Genomic DNA, 16,600 nt, shown 5'->3' on the forward strand with positions numbered 1-16,600 from the left:
ATGGCTAAGTCCAGGGAACGCCGCGGGATGCTTCCGACCAGTATGGCATAAAAAAACAATCTGAGGGTCCTAGACGCGTGAGGGATCATGGGTACAGTGGACGTCACACTAGGGATAGTATTACTGGCATGCACTGTGTCGACGCACATTTTCCGAGTTTCGAAAAACAAACTGTAATACTCTGCAGCTTCCACTAGATGTCGGCCTATGCACAGCATGTGATTTAAGCAGATTCCACAAGCATCAGAAATATATATATAAAGACCTGCCAAAGAGCTGAGACAATGGCATATGAGTAACAAAAAAGAAAGAGGAGGGGGGTTATTAAAGTTGAGGGAATGCATAGCAGAGTCCAGCTATCAGTTAAGCACTTATTGAAAATAATCACTTACCAGAGCAAGGAAGACCACAAGCCTTGCCAGTTCCACGGCTCGTCCATTAACAGCTTTGCTAGCCATGAAGGTAAAGCAGATACTGTTGCCACTCAGAATAAGAAGACGTGCATTGTTCTCCAGGAGCCATTCTTGGGGAACCACTTCCTCCCGGAATACAGAAAACAGTTTTACACAAGCTGTATTAAGTCAACGGGCCAGATTCTTAAAACGGTTCTGTGGAAATTCTGTGGTTGTCATGAGATAATCTGTCCACGCATATTGCTTTGCACAGGCAGATTTATGCCACCCACAGACTATGCCAGAATTGGTCATGCCGAAGGTCTGCAGATGCACATGAAAGTGCATCCCTGATTCACAGCATTATTATTATTATTACTATTATTATTAAAGTATTTTTTGAACATGCACCTGGCTTTGGGATGCACTATCATGTTCAGAAGAGTTTGATGCTCTTCCCCTTGAGCTGGTCTTCCTTGTATAAAGCCATGCACCCGGGAAAGCACAATGCAAAAGCAGTTATTCTCAGATCCCTAGCAGCATTTCACAGCTCCACATAGAAACACTTTTGCTTGGTGTGATTCTTTGTTTCACATTTCCACCTATAAATGAGGTGGAAATGTTAAACAAGTATTTGCAGCGATTAACTAGTTAAGGCCCGTCATTTAAAATGTACTCACTGTACCTATGTGGGTAGAAGGCTTATTTCAGACCCCAATCCGCATATGTTCAGTTACACAATGCATATTTAATTGTTGTTAAGGTGCACACCACTTAAATACGTATGGAGGCACTGTTTGCAGGTCCCTTGAGCCTACAGCCAGTTTCTTCACTGACTGTCAAGTCTGTCTTGTCAGTCAGGGACTTGTGTGCAAGGAAATACTGGGGCAGAATGCAAAGGACTCTTTGGGCCTCCTCTACACCAGCCGTTAAGGTCGGGTCCCGCAAAGGGACCTCATAATTAGGCGCTAATAGTTTAACGGCGCTGTAGCCTTTTACGGCGCCGTAAACCCATTAGCGCCTGGGTCGTAATGAGGCCCTTTGTCCCTCTTATTTCGCCCTCACATGTCTCTGTGAATTAGCCCATACTATATCCTCCTTGTTACTACTCTTTTTTAATGCACATTTCTGCAAAGCTACTGGGTACACAGGGCCCTTTACATTGAAAATAAACTGTTTGTACAGAATAAATATAATTGAGAGCATTTTCCTTAACCAAGAACCTTAATTTCCAAAGAAGGTACATGCCTCAACCGTTAGAAAAAAAGGGACAGGAATCATTGTGTACAGCTGCCAGTTGGATCTATGCATTTGTTTGGCGTGACTGGGTTACAAATCTCTGTAGGCATATTATCAAGGTCTGCAATAGCAACTCATGGAGGGTTAATTTCATAAACATAATCTCCCATGGTAACTAGCAAAAAGAAAGAAAAACTAATTGTAGTGACTTCTGTACTCTTAATCAATAGTCCCCTTTCCTCCGTACTTATGGGAGTTCGTACTATGGGGACGAGACTGAAACACTTTTGCACAGCACAAAAGTAAATTTCCCTTTAAGAAATGTAGGTTGCGCGGGAGGCTCCACAGCGTGGTCGTGGCCAGCCCTGCTGACTCTGCCTACTGGTAACACCCATCAGTCGTTGCATCCGCTAGACAAGACATCTGACTAACAGCCTGTTTAATGGGGGTTGGTGGGGGGTCCTATGAAGGAAACGTCCCCTTTCCTCCATACTTATGGGAGATTACAAAGCATTAATCCCCTTGGGAGGCTGGCAGAAATCTAAGAAAACAGATTCTGTAGAATTGCCTGCCCAAACCTGGCATCAGATCTGGCTGAAGTGTCCATACAGTAGTGTTTACAAAAAGCAGACGGCGAAGACCAAGTTGTTGCCTTACTGATGTATTTGTATGGAACATTCCTTTGGATGGTAACAGCTGTAGCCTTAGCTCTGACTGCATGAGCGTGCAAGCCCTTGGGTACTGTTTTGTCCTGCAGTTTGTATGCCTCACCGATACAGGAGACAATCCATCAATCCACAAACAAGCTCTCTGATTTTCTGTGAGCCTTTGATCGGTCCAAATAAAATGTAAGTGCCTGCCAAACGTCAAGAGGATGTAAAACTCGTTCCCCGTCTCTGTGCAGGGATGGAAAACATGTAGGCAGAATGATCTCCTGATTCAAGTGGAAGGCCGATACCAACTTTGGCAAAAATGTAGGGTGAGTTCTTAGGACCACCTTAACCCTATGAAAGCCGGTATATGGTTCTGACGCAGACATCGCTTGAGTCTCAATAATCCTTCTAGGAGAAGTTATGTCCACTAAGAATGCTGCTTTCCATGACACCAGTTTTATATCTGCTGCTGACATGGGCTTGAATGGCTGATGTGAAAGTTGCCGCCAATACTACATTAAGAGCCCATACAGGGTGAGGCTTAGCAAATGGTTGGAAAATATCGAGCAAGTTCTTGAAGTGTCTTTTTATGCCCGGCTTTGACATAGATATATTGAGTTCCAGAGGACTGATATAAGCTCCTATTGCTGATAAGTATGTGCAACAAGAATGGATATTACTGCCTATCGAAGCCAGATGAGATGGGAATGAGAGGATATTATTCAATGAAGGATGAAGAGGATTAAGTGAATGCTTTAGAATCCAGAAACAGAACCGCTCCACTTACTCTTATATTGGGACCTAGATTGCTTTCTGGCCGCCTTTATGATGGCCACATTGTGATCTGAAATGCCCAAGCCAGCAAAGACTATCTGGTCATGTACCAGGCAGCTATGTTCAGAGATGTCGGGGAGGGGTGTAAAACTCATTCCCTCTGCTAAAACAGGAGATCCTGCGTCACTGCCAGTAGCCATGGGCCGTGAGAGCTGAGAAGCAGATCTGAGTACCAAATCCTGGATGGCGAGTTCAAAGCTATCAGAATTGGAGTGCAGCTGGCCACACTTCAGAATTTTGAAAGTATCCTCGGAATCAGAGGCAAAGGGGGAAACACATAACAATTTCCTCCACCCCAAGGGATCTGTAGCGTGTCCCCTAATGATTTGGGGGCCCGTCCTAGAAGAGCTTGAAACCGTGGACACTTGATTTTCTGCAATGTTGGCAAATGAATCACCTGGGGGAGACCCCAAGCTGGGAAGATCTCCTATAGATCAGATTATTTCAGCTCCCATTTGTGGTTACAGTGGGAGAGACGGCTCAAGATGTCTGCCGTTGTGATGAGCTCTCTAACTAAACGAACAGCATGGAGAGAAATCTGATGTTGCACTGCCCACTTCCAAATTTGGATGGCCAGACGACACAGTGGTGGAGATCTCGTTCCCCCCTGCTTGTTTATAGAAAACATGGCCGTCATGCTGTCGGTTCTCAGAAGAACCGCTGAATTCTTAACCAAGAGCAGGAAAGATCTGAGTGCCCTGAAAATTGCCAAAAACTCCAGCACACTGATATGGTATTGGCTCTCTGTGGAACACCACAGAGCATAAGTCTGAAAATGCCCCAGTGTAGCTCCCTATCCAGTTAGTGATGAATCCGAAGTTATGGTGTGAACTTGGGGAGTATCTTAAAATGACCCTTCCGTTAGAGGTTTTTGTCGTCTTTCCACCAGACTAGCTCCTGTCTCAATTCAAGTAGAATTAGGATCTTTCTCGATTGAGGATTCCTTTCTTGATCCCATGATTCTGCTAGATGAAGCTGTATTTTGTTCATCTTGAGATGAGCTAGGGAGGAGCCAGGATGGATACCGCCATAAGGTCCCCAGGAGGTGTTGAAACCATCATAGCGAGGTAACATTGTGACTAAGAAAGTGAAAAAACAGACTTCTTTAAGTCTTGTATTCTCTGCTGCGTGAGAAAGATTCAGCCTGCACTGGAGTGCGATCTGAGCTCAATGAAAGTGATGTCCTGTGTCGGATACAGACAAAATCTTTTGCAGTTGACTGACAGCCCCATGCAGCAAATCCAGCAATCGTTGCAGAGCTGCTGACGCCTGCTGGCAAGATTCCGCTCGGGCTAGCCAGTGACCCAAACAGTGCACCGCTATAGGGCTCACAACATTTGTAAAGACTCTGGGGGCTGCACTGAGTCCGAACTGAACAACTCCGTATTGATAATGATGTTGTCCGAGAGAGAGAACCTCAGAAATCTCTTGTGTGCAGATTATATTGGAACATGGAGATGCATGTCTTTCAGATCCACTGTGCACAGCTAATCCCCCTGCGTCAGTGCATTTTGAATGTGAACTGACGTGACCACCTTGTATATCTCAAGTGGGAGGGAAAGATTTATGAAGGAGAGACTGTTTGCAGGCCTGTCTGGTTTTTCTTTGCAACAGTGAACAGAGGAGGGTAAAAGCGGTGCCTTCTTTCGTGAGGGGAACTTCCTGTATCTCTCTAATGTCCAATATGTTGGAAACCTGTTGAAAGAGAGCGGCTGACCCTAGTAAAATGGGAGGTGGGGAAGTAGGGGGCCAGGATGAGATGGGTAACCGGTACCCCTTGGAGACTACCGATAGGATGCATGCATCCTGTGAGATGGCAGGCCAATTTTGGAGGAAACATCAAATGCTGCCTCCTACTGGAGAGGAGTGGATCTGGACGGGTATCTCATTGCTTCTTGGCCACTAAAGATGTAGTGGAGGAGGGAAAAAATAATCCTCTATTTGAGGTTCACTGGTGTTTTCTCCTCTGGGAACTGGGCGATCTAGCGCGCTGCCTGCCCCTTATCTCCTGGTAGCCACAAAACCCACCAAAGCTTATTTTTAAAATCTGAATTGCCTTGTCTGGATTCCTGAAAAGGCTTCTGAAGGCCCCTTTGTGAGGACTGTGATTTTGCTGTGAGGTGGAAGCTTTCTTTTGAATTAGTTCATAATCTGTGCATGAATGTAATAAATCATTACCCTCAAAGGGCACGTCCAAGATTTGCTCTTGCGCATCTTTATTAAAATGTGAAGCCTTTACCCAAGCTATTCGTCTTAAATACACTCCTATGCTTATCAGACTAGAGGCCGTATCATTTTGGTGAAACGCAGACTCCCTCAAATCCTGAGATCAATTTGGCTTCAGCCAACCTTGACTTAAAAGCTGTAACCTTGTCCCAAGGTAGGTATTGCTTAAAATCAGCAATCTCCAACCATTCATGATATGATAGTTAGTTGCTGACAAGAGTGCATCTGAATTTGCCTGTTAAATGAACGATGCATTAGCATTAACCTTTTTGCCATAGGAGTCCAGCAATGTATCCTCTTTAGACAGTGGATTAGAGCTCTGCATGCTGAATGATCTAGCTTGAGGTGTCTAAGTGAACATAGTAGCTGATGCTACCACCGAAGACTGTGGTTGTGGAACTGCTGATAGGCTTGGGGAATCTGAGTATAGTTCCCTATATCTAGCCTCTATTTGAGTGCTGACTGCAGGAATCAAGGGTTCTTTGCCTCAGCTAGTACATCCTTCTGTAAAGGGATTCCAGATGTGTTTGTTGTATTAATTGAGAGAAGTCCCGCCAACACACCAGGTTCCCAGTCAGTATTTTCTGGAAGAGGAAAAACTAAGAAGTCCAGAACCCCAGTCATTGTGCTGTGAAAAGCCCTAGTGGACAAGGAGATCTCTTCTTTACTCTCCTCTCCATCATCATCATTGTCGGTGTCCCCGAGTGATCGAAGTCGGGCCTTAGTAAGGCCCGCAGGCAATGGAAGCCCCCCTGAGTCGCTTCTGGAATAGGAAGAGGTGATCTGAAAGGTTCTGAAACCGGAACGGCTGAAATTAGGCGCTGGATGAGCCAGACTCCGAAGAAGGTGTTGGATCCTGTGGAGTTAGAATGGCTTGAGGGATTACTTCCCTTATTAAGTCCTTAAAAATAAACCTTCATGAAGTCGGAGTGCATTTTTCATTGAAACCTTTCAAAGAATCTGTCATCAGAGGAGGTCAAAGGAGTGCCGCCAGTGGGTGTCCAAGGGGCAGGTGAGGAGGGAGCCGGGTACCAAGTCCTGTTGACTGACTGGAGGAGGAATCCCAAATCTGAGGGAAGACCAAGTTGTCATTGGTAACCATTGAACCCTTACAAAGTTATCCTTATTCACTGTGGTGGGAAGGGATATGGTGAGGCACTGAGAACACTGAGTGCATAGACTCCGGTGAAGAAACCTCTGACATTTCTTCTGCTGCCCATGACACCAAGATCTTGATGGAGGACTGTTGTTGCCCTGGTAGCCGTGTCACACCTCGAAGGTTGTGAGGGATTTGAGTACCCCACATGTTGGGATTGTAGTATGACCTGTTATTTGAGGCAAACTGGAGATGCAGGAGGCTTTGCTCAATGCTGAACTCATCTTTTTTAGAGACCCTTGCAGGTCCTCGGGGCTTACCCCTGTGAACGGAGGTAAGCCCTCAGAGAATTCTCGGAAAGGTCAAAGACCCTTGGGCCCTTTGTGCCTGGTAGGCTTATGACACTGAGCCGTCATCTCAGGTCTGGAAGACCTAGGATTAGACCATGAAGGGACCTCAGCGTCACCACCAGTAAAAGCCTGTATGGCCTAGGTGACCACTCCGGTCACAGTCCCTGAAAGGACCTCGGTATTTGAACCAGTAGAAGCTGAGACGGCTTCGGAGCAGACCCCGGTGACAAAGTGGCCAACCACTACAGATCCTGCATCCCTCACGCTTACGCAAGGTGCATGGCTTACCTGCTGGGAGGCGATACGCAGAATACTTCTCTCCACCGGTTGAGCCTCCCTCCTGCAAGGAGTCTGGGATGACAGTACGTGACAGGACCGCCCCACGGGTGAGTAGGTACTAAATACTGCAGGTAGCGTGAATGGGTATCTGGCATCGTGAAGTGGCTGCGGTAAGACGTGCAGGTCATAAAACCGATAACGCCCATCATAAAAGCCCAACTGGTGTTGCTGGGAGGCGAAATATAGAAATTGAAATTGGTGAGGGAAACAATTGGGCAGTAATAAATTGCGTGCATCCTGCCATCGTCCAGTCCCATCGCTCTGGAAAAAAGGACTGGGGATTGTTTGCCAGTAGGTGGAGTCAGCGGAGCTGACCACAAAGGTGATGGGTGGAAGGTTTCGAATTAATCTAAACCACTGGCAATTGCTCTGGGCCAACCTTCCACACCACCGTTTTTTAGCCCGTCTGCGCCATTGCAAAAGGGGACCAGCCATGTGCAAATCAGTCAGCAGCTGCCGCCACCGAAGGTAGCAGCCCAGCCCGAACTGCTAGGCCAGGTCCCCTCTGCACAGAAAACCAAGCAACCCCAGACATGTTTCGGCCTTGTTGGACCTCCTCAGTGAGGTGCAGCCTGGTTCCCTGTGGCGCAGCGAGCAAGGGACCCACGTCTGGGCATACCCTCTCTCACAAGGAGAAACAAACTGACCACAAAGGTGATGGGTGGAAGGTTTCGAATGAATCTAAACTACTGGCAATTGCTCTGGGCCAACCTTCCACACCACCGTTTTTTAGCCCGTCTGCGCCATTGCAAAAGGGGACCAGCCATGTGCAAATCAGTCAGCAGCTGCCGCCACCGAAGGTAGCAGCCCAGCCCGAAATGCTAGGCCAGGTCCCCTCTGCACAGAAAACCAAGCAACCCCAGACATGTTTCGGCCTTGTTGGACCTCCTCAGTGAGGTGCAGCCTGGTTCCCTGTGGCGTCACCTCAGGTCTGGAAGACCTAGGATTAGACCATGAAGGGACCTCAGCGTGACCACCAGTAAAAGCCTGTATGGCCTAGGTGACCACTCCAGTCACAGTCCCTGAAAGGACCTCGGTATTTGAACCAGTAGAAGCTGAGACGGCCTCGGAGCAGACCCCGGTGACAAAGTGGCCAACCACTACAGATCCCTCACGCTTACGCAAGGTGCATGGCTTACCTGCTGGGAGGCGATACGCAGAATACTTCTCTCTACCGGTTGAGCCTCCCTCCTGCAAGGAGTCTGGGATGACAGTACGTGACAGGACCGCCCCACGGGTGAGTGGGTACTAAATACTGCAAGCAGCGTGAATGGGTATCTGGCATCGTGAAGTGGCTGCGGTAAGACGCGCAGGTCATAAAACCGATAACGCCCATCATAAAAGCCCAACTGGTGTTGCTGGGAGGCGAAATATAGAAATTGAAATTGGTGAGGGAACTAATTGGGCAGTAATAAATTGCGTGCATCCTGCCATCGTCCAGTCCCATCGCTGTGGAAAAAAGGACTGGGGATTGTTTGCCAGTAGGTGGAGTCAGCGGAGCTGGCCATGCCGACGCTGTGGAGCCTCCTGTGCAACCTACATTTACTAAAGGGTAATTTACTTTTGTGCTGTGCAAAACTGTTCCGCCCCGTCCCCATAGGACAGACCCCCATAAGTATGGAGGATAGGGGCCGGGACTTAAGATTATGATGAAATAAAAGTGGAGGCGCTAAACATTCTGTTGGGGACAAGAAAGTGGCTACCTTTGAAATTTAAGGAAAGCACAGTGGTCTTTTAGTACCTGACAATTCGTCCACTAGGCTGATAACATCATCCGCTGTCCACTCCTTTGCATCCATATCGTACAGCAGTTTAACAGCATCTGCAAGTCCCTTTAGACAGGCTTCATCTGCCGCCCCCTCGGTCATCTTAGGCCAAGCCACATGTCCTGAATGTATTCATAGAGTAGTTAACATTATAAGACTAAATGGTATTTGGGAACAGGTATCTAGGACTGAAACACTGCTTAAGAAACAGGCTGAAGAAATAAAATAACAAAATGAATATGCTGGATGCATTAATTCCTTTATCCTAACAGTAAGCCTTCAATTTTGTCTTGTTTTCCACACACAACCATTGTTTTAGTTCATGACACACAGTCCAGAGATTATCAGTTTACTTGTCTATATCTGAATTCACGTTACAGACGCCTAAATAAATCTTTAAAACACAAGTCTCCACTGTTAGGAGAATGAAACATCACATAAATACGTTATGCTAGATGCAAGTAACATGCTACTTCATACATAATATTATTTCTATATACATATGTTCACTTGAGTATGTACAGATTTATAACTGGTTAGAAATAGATTTTCAACAGTTTGGGATTTGATGCAATGCAAGTAATTCAAAGTATGGTGCCTTGAGTTAGATCTACGGTAATAAAAATATTTAGCTCATGGATAATTAAACCAGAGGAGCGTAGGTTCCTGAGACCTGATAACTGTCATGTGTAGAGGGCCATTGGTTGCTAACCCCCAAAGTGCATGTTTTACTTTATAGTAAATATATTCTTATAACTGCATGATATTCTTTTCCAACAATGTAGGTGTGGATAGTATGATGTTCAACAACTACATGCATCACTAAACTTTTTTCCCCAAATGGGCATTGAGTTAGAAAATCTATTTACTTCACTCCAGCAAAGGTATCCTACCCAGATTCATAACATCCACAACAATTACATACGACCAAAACGGACCACAAAACAATTTCTAATCTGTTTGTTAATGAATTCAAGTTAGAAATAGTTGACAAAATATATCACGATGCAGAGAGAGAAAAGGGCCCCCTGTCTCTACAATGTTTAAAGATATGTTGCTCAGGGCACCGCCAATGCTCTGCACAGTTCATTATTTTAAGTTCACATCTGCAGCACATACCACTAAATTATAGTAGAACAAGAACGTTAGGAATCTGGGCATGAAAACCTACTGGCAAGTCAGTTTTCTTTTTGCAGCAAGGGATTCTCCCCACAGTCATGGTTGTAAAATATAATTCCATAGAAACATTACCACTAACTGAAAATGTGATAAAAGGCATGTACAAGCTTAGCAAAAGAAATTGCTGAGCGACAACAGACACCCTTGTGTGTCAGGTGTTTGAGTTGCGCTAGGAATTGCCAAAATACATAGATAGGCACATTCCTCAGTAAAGTAGGGAGGGTCATCTTTTCACTCATTGCCTGAGCCCTGTTGACTTTCTGATACAACAATTCAATGCATACTACTCACCATATCAAAAATGGATTACTCAGATGCAGCCAGACTCTTATTGTTAGAATGGCAAAAAGTTGCATCCCACAGAAACACATGGTTCAGGTAAAAAGATTGGCAGGACCATCCATAAGAGCGTGGAACTGATGAGAAGACAGTACCAAGTGTTGTTGGAACCCATATATTAAAGATTTAACTTCCTGCAAAGCTCATGACAATCAATTGCTACATGTGTTAAACAGAAATCATGAGTCGTATAAAACCTGGACACTGGACTGCTGTAAAAGGAGTAGTGATAGTGCCTTCATCCAGGCTTTGGTGCACAGAATAGTTGGACAACCCAAAACATACCATGGATCACCTTTACCAAACATCGGGTATCTGCAGTCAATAGATAGTCAAACAATGAAAAAAACATAGGCATTCATGTAGCTAACACACCAAATAGGTTATATAGGTAATGTGAGAAACCAATTACATGCCCAAGAAAATGTAAATTATATGCATAAACGGAAGCAAAATTGAGTATGTGCAATCATGACCTACTCACTGCAGTAACCAGGGGGCATACAAATTGTTCAGCACACAGAAAATGTCCTGCTATCAAAATATATCTGTTCAAATACATTGATATTGATGTAATACTCACTATGATACTGGGTGGAATGATAGAACAGGGTAAAGACTGATCTATAGATCAATTAGGGCAGGGGTAAGCAAATGTTCCCAAGTGAGGAAATATAGAATCACAATGATCTGGAGGTTCCAGGCTTAGAGGCGAGCTGTTGGGTGCATTTGTTCTGGTGATAGACAGCAGGGCTGTTCAAACTGACCAGGAAAATGGGCAACTGTAAAAGCAACTGGCTTTTGGTGGCATTGTGTAAGTCAAAGGGCACAAAGACAGAGGAAAAATGAATGCTATAACAATTTTGCTGATATATGGAAAAATGTACTGCTACAAAGCTGAAAAGTTTGTATCATTTAGGCAACCCTTAAACCATTACGCACAGTTGCACAGTGCACAACCTTTAATACAACTATGGAGGGCACCTTCTTCATATCTTGCCATTAGAAAACATAACGGGATATTTAAGCAAACATGTTTTGTATCACGTGTATATAAGTGACACTCTAGCAGTCACTACTAGCCGAATAGAGACCATGGGCTACAGGTTTGAAACGAATGCAGATGGGCCTTTGAATTGAGAGGTACATATATATTTTCGCTTTCATTCTTTACAGTTCCCTCTGTGGATAGAACTGGACCCCGAACCAACTGGACGGTTATACATATACACCTTCTCTGAAAAATGACGCGCATAATATACATGGACAAGGCGTCAACAAGGTATTTGGCTAATGGACTTAAGAGTCTAGAAGTAAGGATGAAAAAAGCGTATGCTGGCTGACAAATGTGGAGACTGTGTCTCACTTTGAGATGCCCTTGGCACAATTAAGAAATGTTGGGATGGGGTGTGTACCTATGAGATGGGGGAGAGCGACACATACAAGAAAATGTCACTGTACAATATATTGACACTAGCACTCTGTGCCTATATTAGAAATTAGCTCCTTAATAACAACCCGGCTCAAAGCAGGTAATATCTGACTTTATTCCCTAGGTTGGGCGGGGTGCCCCGTGGGTGGATGACTGATGGCTCAAATAAAGAAATCGGTCCTGAAGAAGATGATTTAAAAAAATGCGTCATGAAAACCTGTCGACCAGAGATTATGCAGATATCTCTAAGCCATGCGAGATACATGCTGGAAAATAACAATTACGAACGACCAGTGCCTATATGATACAAGATTGGATTTAGTTACATTTGTTTTGTCTTTCTAATTGTTTTTCAAAAATGCAATAATGAATTTTGATGAAAATAATGAGCTAAAGCATCATAAGCAGTCAACGTATTAAATACAAAAGACAACTTGTGATAAGAGAGGGTTCTCACTTTCTTCTTTTTCTAAAAGAACTTTTTTATGGGTATGTAGAGCACACTTCACGGAGGGTGAATGAACTATCTGGTAGTTTGCCATTCACTGAATACTCCCACGTGAACTGCTCCACCACCCTGGTTCCCAGATTGAGTTTTTAAGAATGCATTTCTCATTGTAGTGATAGGGCTAGCGTACCCCTCTTTCATATCCTGTTAGATAGGCGGCACACCATCGTAATCTAGGTTCAGAACACCACGGAGGGACAGGGTGTTCTTCTGCTTGGGTGAGGTTTAGGGAACACATTAATAGTTTTTGAAAAATGTTTCGAGACTTAACGACCAATGTACCTGTCCTTGTTTTGTGTAATATTGTGATGTAGATGTAACAGGAAGGTCTGTATCCCCATATGAGGTGTATTGAATATAAAAAATAACCTTTTTCCCTCAGTGGTTTGTGTTGCACTGCTTATCTAACAGGGATAGAAGGAGAGAACTATATTCCTCTACTAAATTTAGGACTGAATCAAATGCACGTAATACAATAGTTGTGTTCAGAGAACCAGCTCTGACTTCACCCACTGTGCTCGTCTCCCCTGACAAAGACCCCCACATTGGAAGCGAGCAAAACCATGTTTGATATAACCAGCCAAAAGGCAGATTGGCTCAAGGCACGTTTTTTAAAAAACTGAATAAAATACTAAAAACAGGACCGAATGTCGCAGGACCGAACACCAGGCACTTCAGGGGGGATTTTGTGTTCTTAATTTTACCAACCCTAGAGTGTGCATGCGTGTGTAGTGTCCTAGACTTAAAATGTCCAATTCCATTATACCATCAGCGGCGCAAAGCCCATAAAACCTGAAAAAACATCATATGGTATCCCTATAGCATGAGTCACAAGGATATCTGGGGTACAGGTTGACCGGTTTTGGTCACTTCAGAGTGCGTTACTTTCCTGAGGACCAAAACCATACATCTTCCATTTGTTCAGGGGTCATCTCTCCTGTCCTCAACCCAAGTGTAGAAGCGGCTACTGTGCAACCTAAACAAGAACCAGTGAACAATACTCAATACAGAGAGCGGCAACTCTGCTTATCAAGACAATTCATTCTTCACAATGAATCACTTCAAAACATTAATTAAAAGACACGAGCCTCAGCCCCATAGATGCTCCACTCAACTGTGTCAGATTATCACACCTTCAATCTGCACAGCTGTTAAAATGGATTTCTAAACTGTGACTTGTTTAGGAGGCCACCCTAGTTTAGTGGAACAGGGGAACCTTCTGGCAAGCCAGACCAATCGCGGTAGCTTGGTAGGCAGTCAAGAATAAGTCTCATGAGGGGTGAGAGTGATCGGAAGCCCACAATGAGAACACAGTAAAACTCCACAGAATACGTTTAGACAAGCGTATATAAAAAATACATATACATTTATTATAGGCCTTAATAATTAAACACGTATAAACCACAGTAATATAAAACAGTTACCACACACGCCTTTCACTATTTAACATCTACAGTTACGTTTTGCCTAATGCGGTAAAGGGGAAAACTCTGCCACAACCTGCAACACAAGGGTAGGCTAACACAAATATAGCATTAAGCAGTTATTCAGACTCGATCCCTAATTTAAGCAGCCCAGCCCTACAAAGTGGGGAGCCTTGTGCCCAAAAGTACAGTAGTGCGTTGAAAACGCGCGGTAGTGCGTAATGAGAGAAAGCAGGTCCTCTTCAGGGGGCTGTTGCAGTTCAGGACGGTGCTTGAGGTGATGAAGAATGGTGTCCTGCTATTCGAGGAGGGACTACCCTTGGAGGCATAGCGACTTTCGAGTTTCGGGAATAGCTAGGGAGTGCAGGCTAGCCCAGCTAAGGTGAGTATCTTTTTAGGGATTCTCGTGCGTAAAGAACATTTGCTGTGCCAGGGGGGCCACCGGTAAGTGATGCAAGTACTCACCGACCCCAACACAGTCCAGGTCGGATTTTGCCAGACTAGACCAGGTTGCTTGTAGGTTCAACCCCTGCAGTTGCACGTCGCTCCGGCTCTCATCGGCTGCGGGATGAGACGATCGTCCGTAGCGGGACAGTAGCCTTTTCTCAGCTCTCGATGAAGAAAAGAGGACAGGTCCAATGCAGCACGTCTCAGGGCATGGGGGCAGCCAGGCATGGCTCCTACAATGACCGTCACCACAGCAGGGTGAGACAGGGACCGCAAATGTTTAAATCACGACCCAGAGTAGCTAGGACTATGACATTTTGTGGGAGAGGGCCCAGCACCACAGGCTGGCGATTCCTTAAGTCTCGAGTGTCAACTCGGGACGGCTGCACTCCTATACGATACCCTGGGTTCAAGCTGGTCAGTTTGCTGGATGGCACAGGAACACTTCCAATAAGGCTCTTTGTGAGGGTAATCAAGAGGTGCCGAGAGTAGTTGTTCCCACTTCTCCAAAGGATCAAAGCACCCTTGCAGGCCTTCAGTGATCTATGCAAAAACAGGGGTCCGACGGGACAACAGCAAGCTTAGGGTGCCTAACCTTCCAGCACGACTCCGGCAGTTTCACGGGTCTGCTTAAGCATTTCAGGATACTTAGCTCCTTCAATAATTAGGAGTGAACTTCAGGTGATCGATCTGGAATGGATGCAGAGCCCCTTCTTTTATCCAAAATTTGTTTTCACGCTCAAATCTGGGATAGCCAATCGAAGATCTGCTTTCTTGCATGCACGCCAGATGTGGATCAATCACGATCCACAGTGGCCTCAGTCATTCAGGCATACCATACATACCAGCACCAGTAGTGTGGATTGGTACCAGACAGCCCCAACCCTCTTCCTGGGCACTAGCACACGTGACATACAGGAGCCCGCGAAAGTTGCTGTTTTTGCGGCAGGCTGCATGCCAAAATAAGGAATTCTGGGTCTGCTCAACTTGGAGGAAGGCAAAAGGACAAAATGGCCAAAGGACAGAACAAAAGACTTTGTGGCAAGGCCATTTTCGGCATGACCACAGTCTTGAGCCAAACACGGTAAACGCAATATGGTTCATTAAAAAGAAGTAAAACTACTATAAAAGTAAACTGCTGCCACCAGTTCGTCCTAGGCACACTTGTACAATCACCAAAAAATCCTTAAAGGGTGTATAGGGCCATAAAACAAAAGGATCCCTATGCGTGGTACTGTAAGGTACTTGGCACATAGATAAAAAGTTACCAAGAAATGACTAAGGGAAACACAGTTTCCCAGTACTGACAGTCTGAGGAACGTGTCAGTTTCCCCATAACAGATGAGCAAAAGCCCAGCAGAGCGCAGCTGAAGGCTGTGCTCCACTGGAAAAATAAAGGTCAGGTTAGCTAAAAAAAGCAAAAGGTTTGGGGGGGAGGGGAGAGGTCCATAAATGGAGGGAAAATTGCATCTAAGGGAAATATTTCCTAACAGAGTACAACGCTACCAGCCAAAAATCCCACAGAGCAAGCCAATCACTTTTCTGCCATCTGTAAGACAATTCCCGGACACCATGAACTGACCCACGCTGGTTAATAGTCACCACGAATGGCACCAGCCATATGTCAACACTCAAAAAAAAAACTCCCATACCTGTATGGAGTGCCTTCATACTAAGAGGAGCCACATACCATAGAAATTATGCGGTCTCAGCTTGGCCCCCTTGTCTCACTCAAAGGAAACAGCGCTCTCCCTGCATACAAAGACAGCATTAGCACGTGCTACGGTCCTACTGTCATGTGACCATCAGGCTACTTAATCCAAGGCTGAATGTAGCACCAAAACAGCAGCCATCTCAAGGTGGATACACAAGAGCCATTGTGATTTCTTATTGTAAATATTGCAGCCCAATTTAGAACTAGCAAAGTCCTAAAATGCCCACACTGAGGCCATCTGTTAATTCGGCAAAGGCTTATTCTCATCTAATAGTGTCGCCATGTTCGTGGCAACTTTTATTCCTATTTTCTTATTGAATCCTAGTATAGAAGTATTGTAGTTTTAGGTCACCCGTCTGTGCTACAGTATAAGTCTTTGGTGACAAAGACAGTACATTTTAAGATCAAAAGGTTTCCTGTTTGTTGTTGCGAGAAAGACATTTCTCCAGAAATCCTGTAAGTGCCTATTGCAACTAGGTATTTCTGACAGTCACTTGGTATACTACCGCTTGTTAGGCCAGACATGAAAGAAAGCAGCTAAGCAAAGGAGCATTGTACTAGGACGAGGACGTTGAGATAGTCGTGGGGGCAAGTGAAGGAAAAGGCAAGGATTCACTGCCGTAGTTAGGTCTCTAGCATTCAATTGCACAAACTCGGACTAT

The 16,600-nt window shown here is 45.0% G+C and overlaps 1 protein-coding gene across 1 annotated transcript in view; it reads right to left on the reverse strand.

Moving 5' to 3' along the window:
- FBXO47 (F-box protein 47) overlaps nt 1–16,600 on the reverse strand; it is a 1,436,412-nt gene that overhangs the window by 127,678 nt on the left and 1,292,134 nt on the right. Inside the window, exons 13-14 of the mRNA XM_069634700.1 lie at nt 8,871–9,017; nt 393–535 (exon numbers count right to left, since the gene is read on the reverse strand). Of these exons, the coding sequence (XP_069490801.1) occupies nt 393–535; nt 8,871–9,017 (290 nt within the window). The remainder of the gene's footprint in view (nt 1–392; nt 536–8,870; nt 9,018–16,600) is intronic.

Source organism: Ambystoma mexicanum, chromosome 13, assembly GCF_040938575.1.
Source record: "Ambystoma mexicanum isolate Mex_15411 chromosome 13, UKY_AmexF1_1, whole genome shotgun sequence".
Taxonomy (NCBI): domain Eukaryota; kingdom Metazoa; phylum Chordata; class Amphibia; order Caudata; family Ambystomatidae; genus Ambystoma; species Ambystoma mexicanum.